This window comes from Callospermophilus lateralis, chromosome 5 (assembly GCF_048772815.1).
Source record: "Callospermophilus lateralis isolate mCalLat2 chromosome 5, mCalLat2.hap1, whole genome shotgun sequence".
NCBI classification, from domain to species: Eukaryota; Metazoa; Chordata; class Mammalia; order Rodentia; family Sciuridae; genus Callospermophilus; species Callospermophilus lateralis.
The window spans coordinates 30,874,519-30,898,408 of record NC_135309.1 but is presented as its reverse complement, the minus strand read 5'-3'; the positions used below and the strand labels follow the sequence as shown (position 1 = coordinate 30,898,408).

The 23,890-nt window shown below is 38.3% G+C and overlaps 2 protein-coding genes across 2 annotated transcripts in view; one reads left to right on the top strand and one right to left on the bottom strand.

Annotated features, from left to right (window-relative positions):
• Positions 1–265, bottom strand: part of Fam114a2 (family with sequence similarity 114 member A2) — a 32,637-nt gene extending 32,372 nt beyond the window's left edge. The window contains exon 1 of the mRNA XM_076855739.1: positions 216–265. The gene's annotated coding sequence lies outside the window, so the exon portion shown is untranslated. The remainder of the gene's footprint in view (positions 1–215) is intronic.
• A 40-nt stretch (positions 266–305) lies between these two features.
• Mfap3 (microfibril associated protein 3) lies at positions 306–20,001 on the top strand. The gene is made up of 3 exons (XM_076856410.1): positions 306–347; positions 11,911–12,375; positions 15,809–20,001. The coding sequence occupies exons 2-3, from the start codon at positions 12,081–12,083 to the stop codon at positions 16,600–16,602; spliced, it is 1,089 nt and encodes a 362-aa protein (XP_076712525.1). The 5' UTR covers positions 306–347; positions 11,911–12,080; the 3' UTR covers positions 16,603–20,001.
• The last annotated feature ends 3,889 nt before the right edge of the window (positions 20,002–23,890 follow it).

Sequence of the window (23,890 nt, the reverse complement as noted above, 5' to 3'; positions counted from 1 at the left end):
TTCCGCGACGCTGACGAGAGTCGCTCGCACTAACGCTGCGCTTCGCTAACCAAAGCCATTCCGCGGCCCCCGCACCCCGCCGAGAGGCGTCCGCCGCCCGCCCTCGGGCCGCCTCCTCACCAGCCCCAGCGACCTCCCGGGGAGACCAAGCCCGGGACCCGGCGCTGCCTGCCTCAACCCGGAAAGCCCCACGCCCAGCCCGCCGCCACCCTCACCGGAGCCACCGCCGCTGACTCGCCGCTCCTACTGCCCGGAAGTACTCCCTCGGCTCGGAGGCGGGCTCGCCTGCTTAAGAACACTTCCGGATCAAGCATCCGCTCCGGCGGAAGGCGCTTCGTTCGGGTTCGGTGAGTGAGGGGTCCGACCGGGTGGCTTCGAGGGAGGTGCTGGGGTCGCCGAGGAGTGAGTGGTTGCAGGTGCTTCGGGGTCGGATGTGAAGGAATCTGGGACGCCCGACCTTCTTTTGAAGGCCTGGCCTGGGTGCCTGAGTTCGGCCACCGAAAATATTTACTGAGCGCCAAATACCTGCCTGCAGTGTCCTGGCGCCCGGGACACACTAGTAAATAGCAAAAGCCCCGCTGTCAAATCGCTGACATTTTGGTGGGAGAAACAGAGCACACGCAAGTCAACAAACGGGGGCATCTAAGATGGTAGTAAGTGCTTTAAAAAAATTTAGACAGGGCGATGGAATGGAACGAAGGGATCAATAAGCCAAATGAAGGTCTAGGGTAGAGCATTCCAAGCAGAGGGAAGAGTAGGTACAGGGGCCATATAGTTGGGACAAACCTAGCCGAGTCAAGGAAGAGAAAAAAGGCCACAGCCTGGAGCAAAACGTGCAAGATGAGGAGGGAGGGAGATGAGGTCAAGGATTTAGGAACCAATTCTTGTGAGGCCTATGAGCCAGGGTAAGGAGTTTCACTTCTATGTGGAATTCAATGGAAAATGATTGAAGGTTTCTAAGCAGAAGAGTGACATGCTCGGATTTATGTCTTTAAGATTGTTCTCGCCCTCATCAGAAAGATGCAGCTCTTCATTTGCCCTTGAGCAGTGGGAATGCATGAAACCCTGATTGATAGGTGAACTAGAAATGCATTTAAAACATTTTATTATAAAGATGTGGAAAACTGGGCACCAGGCAGGGACTCGGCTTTTAAGGTCTTGGGCTGGAGCTGGAGCTCAGTGTCAGAACACTTGCCTAGCATGTGTGAGACACTGGGTTCGATCCTCAGCACCACATAAAAAAGTAAATAAATAAAATAAAGGCATGCTGTTCATCTACAACAATAAAAAAAAATTAAAATAAAGAATCCAGGTCTTCCACCTACACTTTAGTGCCTTCAGGATTATCTTAATGTCCAGATATAATAATTGCTCCTTCAAAGTCCTTCAGATATTTTCCTTTGCTTCTGGATGATGGTTCTTTAAATTTAGGTGCATCAGTATCATCTGGAACTTGTTAAAATTTCCTACTCCAAATTGGAAAACAAACAAAAATCATATACATATAAAATGGAACGTTTCCTCTGATTTTTTTCTGTCGCAATGGAAAGTGAATAAAATTGGGATTATCTTATCTTGATAAATGGCTTAAGTGTACTATTCTTATCTTTAAAATATGAGTATTAATCTGGCACTGGTTGCAAAGATGTAGAACCCTTTTTAATAAATTGAGAATTATTAGTTTAAAAAAATGTCGGGGTGGGTTGTGGCTCATCAGTAGAGGGCTCACCTAGCATGTGTGAGGCACTGGGTTCAATTCTCAGGACCATATGAAAATAAATAAAATAAAGTTGTAGTTGTGTCCAACTACAACTAAAAAAAAAAAAACTTTTTTAAGTGTTCCTGTTACTTATAACTGCAGTTATCAAACGTTTTAGCATTAGAATCCTTTTACACTTTTAAAACATAGGGAGAACTTCAAAGAGTTGTTTTTGTGTGTGTGTGAATTACAGCTATCAATATTTACCATTTTAGAAATCAAAACAACTTTTAGAATCTGTTTCCTTTTAAAATAATGAATTCATTACATAATAATATAATTAGCATTTTTATAAAGAATATTTTCCAAAACAAAATATTGAGAATGGCTGTGTTTTACATTTTTACAAATTTCTTTAATGTCTGTCTTAGTAGGAGATAGCTAGATTCTCATTTCTTCTGCATTCTCTCATCACTCATCACAAAGCCTGTGGAAAATCACATCATGTAGTGAGAATGAAAGTGAAAAAGGCAAATGTCCTAATACTACTACAAATACAGTTTTGACAAAGATCCAGGAACAGCCAGCCAGGTTTGGTGGCACACACAGGAGGAACATAAGTTTGAGGCCAGCCTCAAATTTAGCAAGGCCCTAAGCAACTTAGCAAGACCTTGTCTCAGAATTTTAAAAATTTTTAAAAAGTGGTTTAGGATGTGGCTCAGTAGTTAAGCACCCATGAGTTCAATGCCCCCCATCAAAAAGAAAAAAAAAAAGCCCCAGGGACACCCAAGAGTCCCTACACAACACTTCGAGAATTGTTAAAATATGATATTGTCATAAAAAATTTAGGATGTCATAAGAAACATAGGACAATCAAATATAAGATTGACTTAAATCACTAAAACTATATACACATTAAAAATGCAGATGTCCAATCTGGATGTTGCCAGTAAACACAGCTTCTCAGGAGGCTGAGGCAGGCGTTTTCAAGTTTGAGACCATCCTCAGCAATGCAGCAAGACCCTAAGCAACTTAGCGAGATCCTGTCCCAAAATAAAAGGGCTGGCAGTGTTGCTCAGTGGTTAAGCAGCTCTGGGTTCAATCCCCAGTATGAAAATATAAATATAGATAGATTCATACATCCATAGGGATGTCCAGATCCTTCCCGCTAGAGGAGTCAAGGTAGTAAGTCTGAGTAGAGCGAAGAATTCACATCTGTAGCAAGCACCACAAATTAATTTGATGTAATAGATCTAAAAGTTGCAGTTTGAGAAACCAATTATAAGTCAAACTCTATCTAGAGTGTTCTGCCTACTGAATTTTTTTTTTAAAAGCTGTGTTCCTTGCCTTCAAATCTCTTTATTAACATTCCAGAGCCTGAAACTCTGGGATGTTAGTAAGAAATTTGCAGCAGACACATTTCTGACTGTAGAGTTGCTGAGTATCTGAACTCAAAATATTGAGCACTCGACACAGGCAATGGCCCTCTACTAAAAACTGAGAAAGGTTTCAGACTTATAGTCTTTTGAACAGAAAAAATAACTCTTAAAGGAAGGAAACTGCAGTAAGTCGTACAGTAGAGTACTCTCAATGTTCTAGGAAATTGACAGCAAAAGAAATTTATCCAAAATAAAGAGGGTGAAGCACAATTCACAATAGCTAGACTGTGGAACCAACCTAGATGCCCTTCAATAGATGAATAGATTAAAAAAAATGTGGCATTTATACACAATGGAGTACTACTCAGCACTAAAAAATGACAAAATCATGGCATTTGCAGGGAAATGGATGGCACTAGAGCAGATTATGCTAAGTGAAGCTAGCCAATCCCTAAAAAATAAATTCCAAGTGTCATCTTTGATACAAGGAGAGCAACTAAGAACAGAGCAGGGAGGCAGAGCGTGAGAAGAAGATTAACATTAAACAGGGACAAGAGGTGGTAGGGAAAGGGAGAGAGAAGGGAAATTGCATGGAAATGGAAGGATACCCTCATCGTTATACAAAATTACATATAAGAGGAAGTGAAGGGAAAGGGGGAGAAAAAAAACAAGGGAGAGAAATGAAGTACAGTAGATGGGGTAGAGAGAGAAGAGGGGAGGGAGAGGAGGGGGGGATAATAGAGGATAGGAAAGACAGCAGAATACAACAGACACTAGTATGGCAGTATGTAAAAACGTGGATGTGTAACCGATGTGATTCTGCAATCTGTATACGGGGGGAAAAATGGGAGTTCATAACCCACTTGAATCAAATGTATGAAACATGATATGTCAAGAGCTATGTAATGTTTTGAACAACTAAAAAAATAAATAAATAGATAAATAAACAAAATAAAGAGGGTGAAGTAAGAGTTTAGGTGAGAGGTTTCCTGAGTAAGATGAAATTAGATATGGTAGGGAGAGTAGAATTTTCACATGAAGATAACAGTGGGGAAGGACAGAAAGTTTTTAAGCAATAGGAATAACTAGAAACAGAACTTAATGTGAAAAATTATTTAGAGACTAGACCAAACGTAGTTGTGACTTTGGGCCCAGACAAGAAAGCTGGAAAAATTATAGGACATGAGCAAAGAAAGAATAATAATCAGCCTCCAGATGTGGAAACTTAGGTCACAAGAGAACATCAGAGCTGATTAGTGATGGAGGTATAACTAAAGTCTCTACTTAATTTCTAAATCACTTTATTAATTCAGTGAACATTTTTGCCCATATGTACACTGTTGGGCTCCTTCCCATCACTTCTGATGTGCCACCTGAATCTGTTTCTGAGAATTATGGATGCCAATCTGGAATTTTTAGTTTATCTCATGTACCAAGGAAAAATCACTAATAGATTTTGAAATTGTCTGGACTTGCTTGGATTTGTCTTTAGAACCAATTCTGAGAAAGGCAGTATTTTACTATATCAGAAGGATAAGATTGGACTTATGGAGATCCATTTAAAAATTAAAAGGATAGTGTGGTACCCAGATGAGATGAAAGGACAGTGACCTAGGGCAAAGACAAAAAGACTTAATTGAAAAACACCTAGGAAGCAGGATAATTATGACAAGTATTTATGATTTACTCACATCCATTCATCTAGTCTGTACAGCTACCCTATAATAACCTTAGTCAGCAGCTGTGAAAATTAAGGCCTTTCAAACCCACAGCTTCACCCAGAGGTAGAATCAGGTACTCTTGAGACCTGTCTCATAACCACTGAGCCTTGTTCCTATGATTTTGGTATTAAAAAGATTGAAAGAATTATGTGCTATCGTTGAAGCTATGTATATATTGGAAAAATGGATCTGAGGCTAAGATACACTGAACTTAAGATACTGAAGGATGTTTCAGACTATAGAGAAAAAAAGTTGGAGCAGAGAGATCCTCAGCCTGCCTCTCCATATTTTTGTCATTTGGCTGTAGGAGCATAGTCAACAAATGTTTTTGTCAGGATACAAATTATGTTAAATATTACTGACATAATCCTGAGTTTAAAGCAAAACTCTAAGTAATGTAATCAATACAGAATACAGTCAATTCAGAAGGTGTTTCTTAGTGTCCCAGAAAATATGTGGAGGTTTGAGCTGAAACTGCCCAAATGGCCAGTTATGAGGTGTGTTATGGCTCCAAGAAACTACTAGAAGTGTAAGGGCTATTTTAATTAGAAATGTGTAAGTAAATGGACCTCAAAAATGGCCCATTTCTATTTTAATACTACTACCTTTAAATGTTACGAATCTCTATAACAAAAGTATAAGCAAAACAACTTTGTGTTTGTTTTTTGCAAAGGATAGAGTAGTGCTAACAATCTGCTCATCATTTGTTCTTTTTCTTCCTTGCCAATTCAAAATGCCACTTTGTCAATTTGTGTACTAGTTTGTAGGAACTCCTTCATTCTCCAAGTGTAACAGTGCTGGCAGAGAAGAGTGGATAAGCTGTAAATACAGCCTGGAACACATTTAACTGTGGGGAATGAAGCATTAATATCCCAGTATAATTGGAGCAAAAAACAATACCATCTGGGTGCTGGTATTTTTCCCCTTTTGAGTTATCCTAGAACTATTTCTGCAAACAACAGTTTCCTCAGCCAACTTAGTATTGAGCCACTAGAACGGAAATCAGCCACATTACTTCCTTATTTACTTATGTTGAAAATTGGAACTGAATGGAAATATTTCTTCTCTCAGAAGTTGGCAGGAACAGCAACAGGGCAATCTGTTAGGGATGACAGCTACAGGCTCTTTTCTTTCGCTCTTTTTTAAAATAATATAGTCCGTTTTCAGAATGGTTTTCTAGGGTAAACTCATCTACATTTGTGATTATTCATGATCCTGGCAAAGCTTAACATTTTACATACCAAAAAGATGAAAAAGAAGTTGTATTTAGCTTGAGTGTCATACTTATCTGTTACATTCTTATTAATGCTGAGGAAAGGTAATATAGAATTCTACCTAGTAACTTCATCCAGGAGCACAATATAACCCTTTTTTATTATTCACAGGAAGATGACCCTTAATTTTCTTTTTTGAACTCTTTATTCTTCAGCTTCAAATGTCAGTTCCTGCATTGAGGATAGAAGGCGTGATATATATTTTATACATACATATGTATATGTATGTATATGGAAATATATAAATATATATTATATGGAAGTTCCAAACTTAACAGTGGATTGCATTCCTAAAACTCATAAATTCCTCCTTTCTCTTTTATAGTTGCAGCACAATTATGCTTCTCTTCAGGACTTCTCACACTATCTTGTATCTAGTTAGTTATTTCTGCCCTTACCTCCCAAGCTAGTTTGTAAATTCCTGAGCATCCTTGTGGCACCTAATACTTAATCATGCACATTATGGGTCCCTGATTTAACTGATTTTTAAAGTCAAGCTAGAATTAGCAGAATGGTCATAGTTGTTTCAGCTTTATCAGTACTGCTGTGGGGAGGGGGAAAATATGATTGTAGTTGATGGAGTTTTTGTTGCAAATAATAGAAACTTATTTAAGCTGGCTTAAATAAAAAAGAAATTTAGTGTGAGAAAATAAGCCAAAGGTATCCAGATCCCAAGGATGGTTTGTTTCTGCTTCCTTTTTGCTTCTGTCACCTTGGACACACACCTTTACCAGTGTTTTCTTTCCCAACTGCTCATTGGCCTCTTAACTACCTATGGGTGAAGTTAACAGCAGAAGTTCTTTTTGTTCATGTCCATGGTATCCATCTGAGGTGCTCAGTATTGACTGGACATATAAGGCTATCATCAGACCTTTCTTCTCTTGGCATGAAATCAGCATACCAGACTGCTTCTACCACCTTTAGCCTAAGAACACTTTCAGGGTGTTTTATAAGATTTTTCTAGACCCAGTCTTGTAGGTTTCTTGGCACTTCTGGTAGAGACAAATGGCCGGGTCTGTATTAAACAAGAACAGCCAATGTTGGTCACATAGGCCATTCGCCTGCCCAACCCTGGTGTGTGAAGAGAAGTTAGAGATCATGATAAGGACTGCCTGGTAGCCACATACACAGTTACTTTTCAGTTAATTTTGCTGAAGTTAATGCATGTCCCCGTTTGCTTCCTCGTTTGTATACTCAATCTTCATTTTTTCAGGGTATATTTTTTTAAGAAAATTGAATAAAGATGTTTATTTCTTTAAAAAAAAAAAGGAAAGAAAGTCACTGGAGCCAGGAAGTTGAATTCTGTCAGGAGCCAGCACAGCATGTGTGAATCACTCTTCCCTAAAACCCTTCCCCCTCTCTCTCCCTCAGCCCCTGTCTCTCCTCCCTGTTAGCACTCTCTCCCTTCTAGTAGCACTATCCCTAGTGTCCTATCCCTAGGCTTCTCCTTGTATATGGTCCCCATGTACCTGCTTTAGCCCCTTGTATGCCTTCCCTTCTCAAATGACCCTAACCCACAAATGTCTCAGTTCTAAATTTCAAGAACAAAGATTCTGATGAGCTTGGATGGACTTCCTCCTGGGCCCACGAAGAGAAAAGCAGGGCTCACAAAAGGAAACCATAGGCTGGGTAGATCACAAGGAAAGTTCTCCACCTCAAATTCAGAACACATAAAACTTAATCTAACATTATGGTTGAGATTCAAGCTTAGTTTGCAATGCTTGTTTGAGCCATGTTATTGCAGAATATTTATTTGCAGTGAGAAAAGGAAAAATGTGAAGTTTTAAGTTAAAAATTGAAATTGCATGATGGTACCCCCCACCCCCCGCACCCACACACACAAGATATTTCAGTGGTTGCATGGTGTGCTAAGTAAAAAATTAGGCATATATTTTAGCACAATATCTGAAAAAGAACATCAATAATAATAGCTAGCGTGTATTCAGGGATTACTACTGCTAGACTTACATATAAACTCTTTCATTCAGATTTCATAATGTCTTGTGAAAATCCTATGAAAAGTACTATCGTTTTTCCCACTAGAAGATGGGGGGATTGAGGCACAGGCATTAAACATTTATTAAAGTTACAAACCAGTTAGAGTGAGAGCCAGGATTCAAATCTAGTCTGAACCTCTGTGCTACCCTGCCTTTATCAGAGACTTTGAGTTTTGCACTGTTCCAGGGTAATCTAAATTCAGAATAAAGTGTGACTGATTAGTTCTCTCTTACTAGGCATGTTCAAACCATCTGGAGCACCATTTGTCAGGGTTGTTGTGCAGAAAATGAGGAAATATTATTAGTGGCCTCAATGCCATGCCAGTCTATGGACCCACTGCTTCAGAATTACCCAGGGAGCTAATTGAAAGCCATAAATTTTAAGGCCCAAACCCAGAGGTTGTTACCCACTAGGTCTGGAGTGAGATCCAGGATTGTCTGTTTTTAACAAGCTCTCTAGGTAACTGTGATATTCATCTTGGTTTGGAAACTCTGAACTTGGTGATCTTTTATTCCCAGCATAATCTTATCTTCTAGGATGAGATAATAAATGAAGGCTTTAGGGGTTTGGAGTCAGTTTGAAGAATACCTTCAGGTAGGCACCTTTAAGGTCCTTTGAAGTTGTTGACATTGGCTGTTTTTGTCTTAGGGGATATAATAGGGGCTAGTAAAACATGTAAGTTTGAATAGTTATGATCCCTGTTACACAACATTACTCAATTTATGAAGATCTATCACACACTATCAAATTTAAACTAATCTTCATCAATAAATGTCTATTGACATGTGTTCATTATGACATGTAGTAGTAAAAAAATACATAGTCCCTGTGTTTAAGGGGCTTGTGGGTGAGATGGGTAAACCATCTAGCAGTACAGAGCAGCATTACTGGCACCGGATGAGTACTGTGGATGTGGCATGTTCCAGGAGTCAGGGGGTGCTATGGCTCCATGTGGAAAGAACAGCCAGCCTTCAAAGGAGGCTCAGGAAACCTACTTGAAGAGGTTCTGTGCAGCAGAAATTCTGTGGCAAGCATTCTGTTTGTGAGGACACTGCTTGCCCAGAAGGAAGCTGTTCATCCTCCCAGTGCTCCTGAATCTCACAGCAAGGAGAATGAGTCTATTTCCTTTACTTCCAGTTTCTTCCACACTAGCTGCCTTGATTGTAGGGGTGTGTTACCATAACTACAATGAGCTACTCCACTCCTGAACACTCAGTTCTTTGACCTCTTCATCGCAAACAAGTACCTCCTTTACTCGTGTTAGTCACTATAGTTCCCAAAATCCATCTCTTCCTTCACCGTTAGCCCAGTATGTTCCCTTCCAGAATCAGACACCAAATGCAGCATTCTCTGGCCACCTGAAAGGTGGGTAATAAGATTTGCCTATCACCACTATAACTTGTAGTGACCCCTCTGCTTTTTCCCCAGTGCCCTGGCCCTTAATCTGGAGCACTTCCAATCTTGATTTCTCTTTATTCCTCAGGTCCTGTTGTACAACTCACTTTCCCAAGGAGGCCTCCTGTAATGAGGTTTCCCTTCATGTTAGGTCCTCTTGTAGAGCCTGTATTATCCCTTGGGTAGCCTTAAGCATACTTTGTATATATTTAGTTAGTGTCTATAGCTACTTCCAGACTGAGCTTTGTGAAGGCAGAGATGATGTCTGTAGGATAAGAGAGTGCTCACCAGATGTTACTAATATTCCTCTAATCTAAAACTCAGTGATAGTGAAAAGTAGGGAGGGAGAAGACGGCAGGATAAGGAATGAGGTGGTATGAGAATTTTTGTTCTGTTTGGTTTGGGTTTGGGGTTGCCAACAAAGAGGGCAGGCCTCCAACTCAGAAAGTATCTTTGGAGGCTGATAACACTGTTTTGCTTTCCTTGTGCTTATTTGTAGAGTTATCCACAAAAGTGATAGAGAATTTCCTTTTAAAAATAAACATATGATAATAAAATAATGAGTTGCTTTAAAGAAAAGGCATAATTAGTAATAACTTGGTGCCCACCCAAATGTAGCAAAATCAAGATTTTAAAAAATCATGGCAGTAGAAGGAACAAATGAATTTTTTAAAATCCTGTCTTAAATGAAGCCACAGGAACTTCTTACCAAAAAGTCTTGGGAAAGCCTATAGTACATTTCAGCATATTCACATAGCCTAGTGCTATTGAGAATCATTACTCTAGAATAAAGGGCAAAATCATGCCCATCAGTAGTTGTATATTTTGTGATGAGAAAGAACTTGGAGCTTACTTGTCATGTCCCTAGCACAGTGCCTGGCTCACGGCCATCAGTCAAGAAATGTTATTTCCATTGTTTCTGCCTATCTCCCCTTCCTAAAAAGAAAAGACCAGGTTCTCACCTGGATTCTCCTCCTAACTTCCAGCATAATCTTAAGGAGCAAGTCACTATGAAGTTTATAGATTAGATAAAATCATTTACTAGGTTCCATCCAATGCCCAAGTCTTTTGTTTCCTTCATTGTCATTTTAGTGGGGTTTTTAAAATGAAGTGGAAATCAACACATGTGTTTCATCTATCATGTAGAGCCAAAGTCTGAAGTTTTTTGTTTTATTCTAAATAGTCTATCCTTAACTTTTAAAGATTTAGAATATTATTTATGATTATTATTCAATCAATTTTTCAAGGGCTTATAAAAAATTAAATGTCATTTACAACTTCCTGTAATTTAGACTTTGAGGAGCTTAATGGCAAAATACAATGATCCATTGCTTTTTATGTTCTGTGATCAAGCAGCCTTCATGTGAGTATAAAGGAGAGTAAATGTCATTTCTAAAATTAATTATCTTGGGCCTTTATGAGAAATAAAGCTAGGCATTTCATCTGTATTTTATAAAAGTATAAATTGAAATTTTTCTTTGAGAGTCTGTGATTTAAAAGGGAAATCAAATTAGGAAGATAATCATAAACACTAAAACTCTTAAGCTAGGTTTTTGTTTTGCTTTTTATTCATGATATTTTGTTCTTCTCTTAAATCTGTCTAATATTTTTCCTCTGGAGTTTTTTATTTGCATTTCCACCAACTACACATTTAAAATGTCAGTTCTCCCCTTATCTAATTTTATTAGAGTTAGAGCTAGAAATTTGATATTCTTACAAACTACTTAATATACTGTATTTTGTCTCTTAATACTGAAGAAACTATTAAAGGAAAATATTTTTGTCTAGCATCTTTGCCCAAGAGGGAGGTTCTATAGCCTCAGAAATCAGTATCTCTATTTATGTATAATGCAGTTAATAGTTTCTTTCTATTAGGAAGACCAAAAAAACTACCACACATATTCCTGCATTATTTATATGTAATATATGTATGTACTTGAATTACACAAATTTGGAGCTCCGTGGTTATGATTATGATGTACCATTTGATTTACATTATTGATATAACAACAGATGGTAATGGTGCAGGTTGAAATAAAAGATCGTTAAGCTAAATATTTTAGCTTTCATTGGCTCCCTGTTGCACAGAATTTGTCAGAGTAAAATAGAATCATGGCATTTCAGAACTGGAAGAGTCCTTAGAGATTATCTCATCCACTCCCTCATTTGACAGATGAGAAAACAGAATCCCAGAGAGAATGCTACTTGCCAAGGTCGTACAGCTTGTTAATAAGCAAAGCTAGGACCGGAATCTAGGTCTGCTCTTTCCCAATTCAGTGCATTTTTTACCAGTGAGATTTTTAGACGATTTTCTCTCTAATCACTCCCTGATGTCAGCACCAATTATTTTAATCAATTTCATGTCTGTTCATTTCTGGAACATACTGAGCTTCACCCCATTATGAGTCTCAGTTGGTTAAACTTTATATTTGTCTTTCTTTTAGGTTGGTCTCCACTCACCTCTCTTTAATCTTGAAGATTTCGAATTATACTGGGATCTACCACTTTTTTGGAAAACTTTTCTACCAAGCAGTAAATCACCCACTGTGCTCTTATTATAGCATAGCAGCTTTTGAGTTTTCCGAGTCTAAACAAGATTTTCTTTCATTTTCCCATGAAGCCACATAGTTGCTTATTCACTTTAGTGGTGATTATTATTGTGCCAGCTGCTCTTGTTGTGGAAGATGTGGACTTCGACCAAATGGCCCCACTGGGAGCAAATCAGAGTTCTTACAATGCATCATTTCTTCCAAGTTTTGAACTTGCAGCAGGTTCCCACTCAGGTGATAATGTCATCATAGCCAAAGAGGGAACTAGCATTTCAATTGAATGTCTTCTCACAGTTGATCACTATGAAGATGTCCGTTGGTACAACTCAAAAGGACAACAACTGGATGACAGAGGCAGAGGTAATTGTACCAAGCTGTAATTTAATCAAGATTACTTATTTCCTATCCATTCTTCCTGGTTTCATGACATATTTAGCAAGAAATATAAAAGATGAGAAAGGGTAAATAACTTACAACTTTTGAAAAGCCTAAAGTGTTAAACATATCAAAGGGAGCAAAGTGCCAGAGACAGTGGTGCATATCTGCAATTTGGGAAGCTGAGGTAAGAGGATCTCAAGTTTGAAGCCAGGCTCAGCACCATAACAAGACCCTTTCTCAAAAAATGAAAAAGACTGGCAGTGTTGCTCAGTGGTAAAGCACCCCTGGGTTTAATCCCCAGTACAAAAAAAAAAAAAAGTAATTATAATTATTAAACCAAAAGAAGAAAACCATGAATCATAGTGTTAAATTTAAAAGGTATTCACTTGATTGTAGTGAGCTATTTTCCTTCCTCTTGGTGAGCTGGTTTTCTTCTTCACTAACAATAGACTACATGACTATTGCTCTTACAGCTGTATAGAAAGTATACAGGGGTACAGTTGCCTACACTGCATTGTGAATAAATTACTGTAGTAGCCCCATGTGAATACATCAGGAAGGATTTTGGCTAGACCTACAAAAACAAAAATTTCTTGTTGCAGAATGAGTTACTGTAAGTATTAGAGGAAATCCAGGATGTTTTTTTTTAATGAGTTAAGTCATCCCTTTGTATCCCAGGAGATTGTATCCAGGAACCCCCTCAAGTACCAAAATCTGAATGTTAATTCCTAAACTAAGTCAAATTCCTTAACTAAAATGGCCTAGTATTTGCATATAACCTGCACATATACTTTAATCATTTCTAGATTACTTGTAATAACTAATACAATTGCTATATAAAGTAGTTATTTATTAAATGACAAGAAAAATCTGTACATGTTCAGTACAGATATAATTTTCACCCAATTATTTTCACTTTGCAGTTGGTTGAATCCAGGAATATAGAACTCATGGATACTAGAGACCTACTATATAAATCTGTGCATAAAACTTGGAGCCCCTCTGAGAATTAGAAGGGTACTATGGAAATCTGTAAGCTTTTCCAGTTCTTTCTGTCTCTCGCTCTCTTTATTTTTTTTTAACCTATTCTATACCTTATTTACTTGAAAGCAGGAGTTTCTCAATCTTAAAAATCACACAAACATATGATAATTCAACTTAAATCTACTACTTTTTAACAGGTTTTTACTTAATTTTGCTATTTGTGAACCAGCACTGCCCAAAAAGAAAAAAAAATAGATGAAGAGTATATGTAGTATATATATACTAAACATTTTAAACCTTTCTGCAGATTAAATAACTGGAATTAAAGGGTTTGAATTGTTAGAACAGAGTATTTTTAATCAGTTTATTAAAAATATATACCTATTAAATCAATGTGTATTTTGAATATGATTTAGGGTTCTGTTTGTCCCCACTGAACTAGACTCTTCTCCTCCAAGCTATCCTGAACAAACACATCTGAGATTTGAATTATTCAGTGTGATCGTTACAGACTGACTGCATAAACAAACCCTTAGGTTAGGACAAAACCAGCCAAGTGGAATGGCAGTTTCATTTTCCTATTTTCCCTTTACTTTGTTGACTACTAACATCTATCATTGATGCTTTCAGCAGCAGCTCTGGAAAATTGTATTAAATTTTATGAATCTCAAGTGAGAGGAGTTTAAAGAGCATGTCAGTCTAGTATAAGGTTCATAAATCTTGAGCTATTATCAGCAAGTGAGCTAAAGAGTTTAGCTTGTGGTAGTAGTGCATTGGCTGATTAATGGAGTCTGTGTAGTTCATCACACCTTGGATTCAAAGGGTGTCCTTTTCATAACTCCAAGTTCATAGAACAGAAGCTTTGGAATAATGGCTATGTTTCTAGCTATATATATATATATTTTCCTCTTCTACATTAGTGAAGTGATGACTCCTAAAAATAAATATAGCCATAGAATTTAGATTAGTTTTAATGATGATAAAAATGGTCACGATCCAGAGTGCTTGCTAATTTATTTGCCACTATTTTAGTGCATTATTTTAATAAAGAACCGTATAACCTCAGGGATGAAAACAGTTTTGAATGTTAATCAGGTGACACTTAACACACACTCACCCATTCTCCCCAAGACACCACCTGTAGTCATTGGGGAACTCACACAATCCAGGTTAGTCCATACGTCTCATCTTTGAGTGGCTTTCTTGGTTAAGCCACATTATTAAAGGATGTGCAATCAGTGTAGATGCTCAATATGCTTTGTTTTCTTGTGCATTTTTGTACTTTGCATAGGTGTTCCCTAAAGGGATATATCTTCATGCACAGACTAGAGGCAGCATATTGTAGGTTTAAAATAGAAGCATAGGCATTCTAAGGGCAGCTTGATTCTCTTTGCCAAGCTGCTCATTTACCCTGACTTGTGAGATATATCTTTTGGCTTGTGCTTTAGTTCCTTTTGCCAGAAAATCAAGATGTCATCATCGACAAGCCATTCCTAAGAAAGCAAGTTAACATGTGCAAGGCATGCCAGATTAGCCAGTTAGCAATTGAATAAATGCATTAAGTTTCCAAGCTTTTTTAAAAATATAACTTTTTTATCTTGAACAAACATAGTTAAATAAAGAGAGGGAAGTAGCTGGGCATGGTGGTACACACCTGTAATCCCAGCTACTTAGGAAACTGAGGCAGGAGGATCACAAGTTTGAAGCCAGCCTGGGCAACTTGGCAAGACCCTATCTCAGAATTTTTTAAAAAATATGAGAATATAGCTCACTTATAGCATGCCTTCCTCACATATGTGAGGCCTTGAGATTAATCCCCAATACTGGGGGAAAAAAGAATAAGAATAAAAATTATCTATAACCCATTATCCTGGAAATAACCATTGTTTTATGTTTCTGAGCATATCCTTCTAAAATATAGATAGCATAAAAAACATATAGAGGGCTGGGGTTGTGGCTCAGAGGTAGAGTACTTGCCTAGCATGCGTGAGGCACTGGATTTGATCCACAGCATCATATAAAAATAAAATAAAGGTATTCTGTCCACCTACAACTAAAAACTAAATAAATTTTTATAAAGCATATAGATAGTGATTGTAGTATAGACACACCTTACATATAAGCATCTTTTTAAAGATTAATCATTTAATATTATTTGGACACATCTGTCTGCCTCAAAGACATTTTATGTCAAGCAGTGAAAAGGAAATGATGGCAATTATTAGTGTCTTGGTTTCTTTTTTGAAGTTCCAGATTAACTAATTCTAGCTCTGGATATAATAGTCTGCCCTTTTTATATGGTTTAAACAAATAGCAAAATCTAACAGTTAAAGTACTTTCATGAAGAAGTAGAACATTGATAAGGCAGTTGGCTTATTTAGTAATAATATTTATTATGCTGTAATTGTTTTCATTTCTGTTGGATTATCAGGTGGAAAATGGTTGGTTTCTGATAACTTCCTAAATATCACCAACGTAGCCTTTGATGACCGTGGGCTCTACACATGCTTTGTCTCCTCTCCGGTTCGTGCCTCCTACTCTGTCACCCTCCGCGTTATCTTCACCTCGGGAGACATGAGTATCTACTACATGATTGTGTGCCTGATTGCCTTTACAATCACTCTCATCTTGAATGTCACACGGCTGTGCATGATGAGCAGTCATCTCCGCAAGACTGAGAAGGCCATCAATGAGTTCTTCAGAACTGAAGGGGCTGAGAAACTTCAGAAGGCTTTTGAGATTGCAAAACGCATCCCCATCATCACCTCAGCCAAGACTCTGGAACTCGCCAAAGTCACTCAGTTTAAGACCATGGAGTTTGCTCGGTACATTGAGGAACTGGCAAGAAGTGTTCCTCTTCCACCCCTTATTCTAAACTGCCGAGCCTTTGTCGAGGAGATGTTTGAGGCTGTACGAGTGGATGACCCTGATGACATGGGAGAAAGAATTAAAGAGAGACCTGCCTTGGATGCTCAAGGTGGCATCTATGTCATTAACTCAGAGATGGGGCGGAGCAATTCACCAGGAGGAGATTCAGATGATGGCTCTCTGAATGAACAAGGTCAAGAGATAGCAGTTCAGGTTTCTGTCCACCTTCAGTCAGAGACCAAAAGCATTGATACAGATTCTCAAGACAGCAATCATTTCATCCCACCTGATGATACAGGATCTGCAGAATCCAGCTCTAACTACAAAGATGGGGCCTATGAAAACTGTCAGCTGTGAGCTTTCCCAGTACCTACAAAAATAGCTATCAGAAAAGGAGCTGTTTCTTGGAGGATATAACATTTTTACCAAAAGATGACTGGGGTTTTCCCTTTATATTAAGCACATCAGAACATGAATTGCCAAAATCTTTGCAAAAAAAAATGCAGCACTTTCCTATCTGATATTTCTCAGTTATTTTTCCTTGAGCTTGATTAACTGATGCATGTAAGATTGAAAGGCACCTGAGAGATAAGTATAATGGGAAAAGGACTGAACTAAATGTCCTTTGGCTTCACTTCCATTGTCAGATATGACACTTGAGTTCTCAGTTTTCCCATCAGTAAGATGAGGGATTTGCAGTAGATAAAAGTACCTTTAAATCATAAAAGTCTTCACTACATCACTAGATAAAATGATAAAACTTTCCCTAGACTTTTAGGTGCCCACCTTTTTTTTTTTTTTTTTTTTTCTAGAAAGGACCAAGCTGAGACCTTATGCTCTGGATTTCTATACCTGATGCCATCATGTGGATATTTTCCAAATGTTCTGCCTTGTGGAGTATACGAGTGTATGTGCCACATTAAATCTTTTTACTGTTTCGCATGGTGGTTGTTATGCAGATATGAGGGAGCTTACTGCTCACTAGCAAATTACTCTCCATGAGTAAATTGATCCTTCTAGTGGCCATAGCATGTCTTTTTAACTTACTGAGACATCATTTAGTACAGAGACATCATTTAGTTCCTGGAGGCTGGCACTGATTTCCCAACTGGCCTCCCAAAGTGAGCAGTCTTTTCCTTAGAAATAATGTTTCCAATGCTTTTAGAATAAGAATAATATCAAATTGTCTATCTCTGATAAATCATGGATATTTCTGTTGAGAATTTCTCAGGCTTTCCCTTTTTAAAAGTTTTGGACTCAAAAAGTGGGTTCTATGTTTGGGATCCCATTCAAGAACTTATATGCCTCTTTAGACCTCTGTCAACACTCTTGCCCTCTGTGGTCTTAAACATGGTGCTAAAGGTTGCATGCCTCCATATTTAGCTTATTTTGTTTGTATTTTATTGTTGATGTTTTTATTTTTGTGTATTTCAGATGTGTAATTTTGAGTTAAGTCTGTTTTTCTGGCCTTTCTGAGAAGCATTTACCTGATATAAGATTAGAAAATTGTGTCTTGTGTGTTAACTATATTAAAACAGACAATCTAGACATAGGAGAGAAATGATGAATGATGCCACCTGGTTCAACTGTGTATAATAAACACTTAACATGGCATTTCTTGCCTAGCTGAGATCTGATATAACGGAATTGTAAATACTCTTCAGGATAATTTCTTCAGCTACAGGAAGCTTGGTGCCATATAATTTTAAGAACTTAGCAGTGGAGCTCCATTTGATGCTTCACGTTTCTTCATTTGGTTTCTGGTTATTGAAGTATTACTTGAACTAGAAGCTTCTGAGGGAAATGTTCAGACAGGGTTTTATCATGATTTTAATTTAAGGTTTCAAACAGAAAGACAGGAAATTCAAAGTGTGACCAGTAGAACCCATGTCTCCCTTTGTCCAACTTAACCAAAAGTAATATATCTGCTCTGGATGGCATAAATGAATCAATGTGCAGCTTTATCAGATGGCATTATGGATAAAGATGATAATGCTGCCTTTTCTGTCTCTCCGGCTGTTTCCATGGAAACCTCCAGAGCCAAACAAAAGCTATCAATCAATTAGCCAAAGCTTACCTTGGCTCTTAGAGGTGTATTTCTTTAAGTAATACTGTTTTTGTACATTTAACCATGACAGCAAGGGCTTTTAAACATACCCTAGATTATGAAACACTTTTTCCTTTCCCACAATGTTTCTCTTGAAAATTTAAAAAAAAATTAAAGTCCCTTGTATGTGTCAATCTCCTGAATATCACTCAGATCTTCAGATAGTACCTCCAACCCTGCCCTAATATACAAGTTCAGGATTTTTTTCTTAGTATGTAACTTGTTACATCAAAGAGAGGGGTTTTATCCCAGATATTCTCAGAAAGGACTTTAGTGTTTGGAACCCTAACATAAATACTCCTAATGATCAATGTCCTAGGAAACAACTTTGGAAAAATATAGCAAATACTGCAAAATATCTGTAAGTGTGCACAATACTGTGTAATAAATAAGTATAGGCTACTCCAGTGTATCCTGAATACATTATTTTAGAAATAAAATGTTGATCTAATTGGTAACGAAAGTAACTGGTTTACTTTGAATCTTCTAGGTTAGGGTACCATAAAGTAGGTCAAATCTTAATAGGAGCTGATATTACTTAGTAAAGCTAGATTTCAAAGGAAGAAAACCACACTTATTAATATTTTCTGTATCTAATCAAGTACTCTTCGTGTGTAATTATCAATGTGATCTTTTGTAAAATCCTTAACCTTTTGAACTTAAACTGTAGTCTCAAAGTCGTTAGACGGTAGCTGTGCTGTCATTATCTTTTTGTTTCACCTAATTTTATAGTTAGTAAAAAAAAAAAAAATGCCTATGCCCAACAAAATGTATTTAAAATAGTTCTATTCTCATTTATAAATTGTCATTTAATGAACTTTATTGTTCTTAAGAGATGAAACCAGAGCTTTGTGAAATAAATTTGCCAAAAATTAAAACTTAAACATTTATATAAATTCCCTGTCAACTGAAACCAGATGAGCATCCTCTGAGTTAACTTGTGCTTATAGGTGGTGTGATAACCACCTGTCCTCAAAGTTTTATCTGTTATGATGGTTTCATTCTTGAATCAGGCCCAATGAACATTTATATTTCCTACTCACTACCTTGATATAAATATCTTCCAACTTGCTGATCTGGGATGGTTGTGAGAAGGCTCCTGGCGGCTTCTTTGCTATCTGCATGCTGCTTTCCCTTCCATCTTCCAGCCACAGCAAGCTCCTTAGTCCAGCCCTCTCTACATCCTGCATGTAGTTTCACCCTTGAGCAAACTTCACTGGGTCCCAGAGTGGCACGAAAGTACTGCATGCTTGTTTTCTAGAGCCCAGCTAGTCATGGGTGCTACCCTTGTCTCCACACACCAGCAGTTGTAACTCAAGTGTATTGTATTTCCTGAGTCACCAGTAAGAGAACACAATCTTTTCTCATATAGGCCAGGAATGTTGAAAATGCTCAGCCTTGTACAGAAACTCCTAGGTTCTCATTGTCATACTTTGCAAAAGTAAATGCCATTATTTGATATGATTCAGATGATGTTTGAATTCTCAGCATTTTAATAAATAGTTGCATTATAATTTTGTCTTTTTTAAAGAAAAAGTCACACTTGGATGTAATTTATTAAATGCTCAATGGAGTATATTTCATTTGCCTGAAATCTATGTAGTATCTTTCATTTTTGTGTGATGGAATTTGATGTTAATGATTTTAAACAGGAGTAAATTTGAATTCAGTTTAAGATTCCACTACAGCTATCCATTTCAATATTAAACATACTTACTAAGCATCTGTGTAATTTTAGTCTGCGAACCATACTGGTATGGGCATCCTGCCCACAACAATCCTTACAGATAACAGGCTGTCCTTCCTGAGCCCAGACACTGTGGTGTCCTATTTTTGAAATATAGCATTCCTGGCAAAGGCAAGAGCCTGGGCAAAGGCTTAGAGATAAGAAGATTCAGTAACGTGTTTCAGAGAGCATGTTAATTACTATGTAAAGTTTATGATGAGCTTTGGCAGCCAAGAGTCCCATAGGTGTGAAAGTTTGTAATAGGAAATGAGTATAGAAAAGCACAGGGTCTTAGGAGAAAGGCAAAGGGAGCAGGTGGGAAGTGAGGCTCATTACTTAATGCCACCGACTCCTTAGAATGCAAATCCTACCCCTGCCCTTCAGTGGCAAAGGATTGTTGGACTTTGCCACCCCTCACCATGTGTGATGGAATTTACTAGCCTTGTAATCATGGACAAGTAGTGACTCAGCCCTCTGGGCCTCTCTGGGCTTCAGTAAAATGGAGTTGGTAATACCTACTTCATAGAATTGACATGAGGATTAAATGTAGCAACATGTAAGAAAACAATTAGTTGTAAGGTGCCATATGGTATAAGGAGCAACCATATAATGCAACCATATCCAACTGATGATTGGCATCATCTATAGGGAACAAAAAAAATTCTCTACATCTCTTAGTTGTACGCCATAGAAACCTAATTGTGGTGGCTTACCCAAATAGATTTATTTTCTCAATACAAAGTCCAGATATAAGCCGTCCAAGGCTGGTGAGTGGCTGAGTGGGCTTCTAGACTCCTCTCTACCTTTAGCATGTGGCTTTCATTCTCATGGTCACAGGATGTCTTAGGTTGACTTTCCCTGGAAGGAGTTCCTGATTACAAGGATTTTTATGCAAATAATTTATTTTGGAGGTGATACCAGAAAAGTAGGGGAAGTGAGGCTGGAAAGAGATGCATTAATGCACCAATACAGGATGCATTAATGAGTAGGTTACTGCTACTGGTAACTGCAGCTAGTCTTCCGTCCTTCCTGTCCCCCTGGAGGCCAGGAAGCTGGGATAGTTTTCCTTGGATTCTCATCTGGTATTAGTTAAGGTTGCTCCCAGGGTCACTAACTCTTTAGTCTTCTTTTTGCCTTCCATCTACAGACTAAGGATGAGCCTGTAGCTGGCAAAAGCCCTCCCTAGAGAGTCACAGGAGCTTTCTTTTGGGATCCTGTGGTAAATATAGGAATGGTGAGTGTCAGGGAGCTGTGGGCAGAGCACTGATAGCACCTGCAACACATTCAATGTCGTATCTACACTCCACGCAGGGAGAAGGGTAGAAGGTCAAAGGACAAAAGACACGTAGCAGCTGAGTCTGTACCTTTTTTTTTTATCAAGAAAGCAATAGTTTTCCCAAAGCCTTACCCAACTTGGGCTCCTCAGCACCCCAGGACCAGGTTATGTGGCTACCTGCTATAGTCATGAGAAAGTGCAAAGAGATAAGTGGTTATTTTTGACTGGATACATTGTTCTTAAATGAGTTTCCATTATTAAGAAAGGAGGAAAGAATACAAGGTGTAGGCAACAGAATTGTATGCAATGAGGTCATCACACACACACACACACACACACACACATCTTAGGAGCAAAATATGATTCTATGCTGGATAAAATTGCAGCCGTGTTCCTTGAGGATGATAACATGCATGAACAAAGTGAGAATCAAGCAATAAATCACAGGCTGTATCTTCAAACTATAGCTTATATTATCTGCAAATTTTCCACTGGCTTACACAAGGGATGAGTTACAGGATTCTGCTGGAGCATAATTGGCTTATCTTACCCTATTTATTCTTAAACAGACATTTACTGACCGCCCACCATATGCCACATGCTGTTCATGAGACAGAGACTGCATAATAATACAGAGGGGCACAGAGTATATCTTTAATTGGGTCAGAAAAGCCTCTCCAACAAGGATATTGAGCCACTGGCCCAAATGATGAGTCCGACATGGAAGGATTCAAAGAGGGGTCACCCCAGGCAGAGGAAAGAGAAATGGTCAGGTTCGCCTGTTGGGGAAATACAAGAAATAGGCCTGTGTGGTGGATAAGGGAGACAGAAAGCCAGGCAGAGTCAGGAAAATGGGTAGAAATCTTCAAATCTCACTTTTTTTGTTTGTTTGTTTGTTTATTTTGGCTGATTCCAGGAAAGTATTTCTTAGAGGAAAAGAGATATTAGAAGAACCTGATTTAGAAAAGGAGATTTACATATTGAAGGGAGTTTTTTCCTGAAGTCACCTGCAATCAAAAAACAATTATGCTAATATTCTTTAAGAAAATAAACTCCTTCAAAGCCCCTTAAATTCCAATTGTGTTCTTGAGTTTTCATGTTTTTTGCTGAAACTTATTGATTAGGAAAAAAAGTTATATATATGTAAATACACATGGTCACTCCATCTGCCTAGAGGATCCATGCCTGCTGCCAGTGTGCTTGTTCTTCTTGACAGTTGGGAACACTCTGCTTTGCCTTCCCACTCAGCTGTGTGAAAGGGAGGACTCAAGTGTCCTGAGTGATGACATTTCAGCCCTCAAGGGGCCTCCTTCGGCTAGAAGAGCCACCCTCTGGGATGTTTTTTTGTCCCTAAGCAGAAGGGAGGTGTATCCAAAGGAAATCCCCGTGCGGTGTAGTTTTGCAGTGTGGATTTCATTGCTCTTTAAGAAACCGCAAGAAAACAGATCATCACTGAGGTACTTCACTCATAGCCTCTTGACCCCTTGAACACCTAAGGGAGGCTCTTTTCATTCATTTTCTCAATCAATATTATACCCCAAACAGGGACACTACTGCAAGCAAAACCAGACATGGTCTCTGCTCTTTGGAAACTTAGAGCCTGGGAGAAGACAGACCCAATTAAAATAGTCACAAAGACAGTGTATAGTTAAAAGCTCAGAAGAGGGCTGAAGGGTCTATGAGAGCCTAGATCAAAGGAGCCTGAATTGATTGGAGATGGGGAAAGGTGATACTTGAAACAACAGGCATTGCTTCAGGGCTTACTGTGTTCCTTTCCCTGAGCCGGGGGCTATGGATTAAAGTCACAGATCCCGCTTAGAAGAAATCTAAAGACCAGTTGAAAAAATAAGATGTTCTTGTAATTAACCACCTGAAAGAGACCATGTATCATAAGTGCTAAATAGAGTCACACTAGATAATAAAGGCAGAAGCGCTGAAAGATTGAAAAAAAAAATTATTGTGTCAGCAGAGAATGGACAATACAGGTGGACTGGGTGAGATTTGAGCTAGACATGGAAGGATGAGTAAGACATGCCCAGGGAAGGCATGTTAATCTGATTGGGAGACTGGAATCTTCAATAGTGACCTTTGTGCAAGCAAGAAAAAAATAAATCCAGTTTCTTGACTCTCCAAGAACTGCTCCTATCCTCTCTTCCAGAGTTGATGTTGCTGATCCCCTTCAGACTCTTTTGGGAATATTTTAACATGGTCTACCTTTTATATTACAGTTGCTCTTCTGTTTCCCAGTTTATGAGCAACTTCAGGAGGCATCAAGTTATATTAGTCACCTATCTTTGTGGCCTTGATTTCTTAGGGGAGCATCTTTAAATATAGAAGATATTATCAATGTTTGTTACACTTAGTGGAACAGAGGAGAGAATTGTTGTGTTGTATGTGACTGTGTCTGTTGGTCTGCGCTGGGATTAGGAATGAGGGCTTTGGAGGTGTGGCCACCCTTCTTCCATTAACACTCGTTTCCTTGATAACATTACCCACTTCCAGAGTTTTAAAAACCATCTTCACATGGGTAACTCCC

Bases quoted from the DNA above. Each gene is read 5' to 3' on its own strand.
- Mfap3 (XM_076856410.1), top strand. From the start codon at position 12,081: ATGAAGCCACATAGTTGCTTATTCACTTTAGTGGTGATTATTATTGTG. The intron at 12,376-15,808 runs GTAATTGTACCA...TTGGATTATCAG, and splicing joins ACTGGATGACAGAGGCAGAG to GTGGAAAATGGTTGGTTTCT.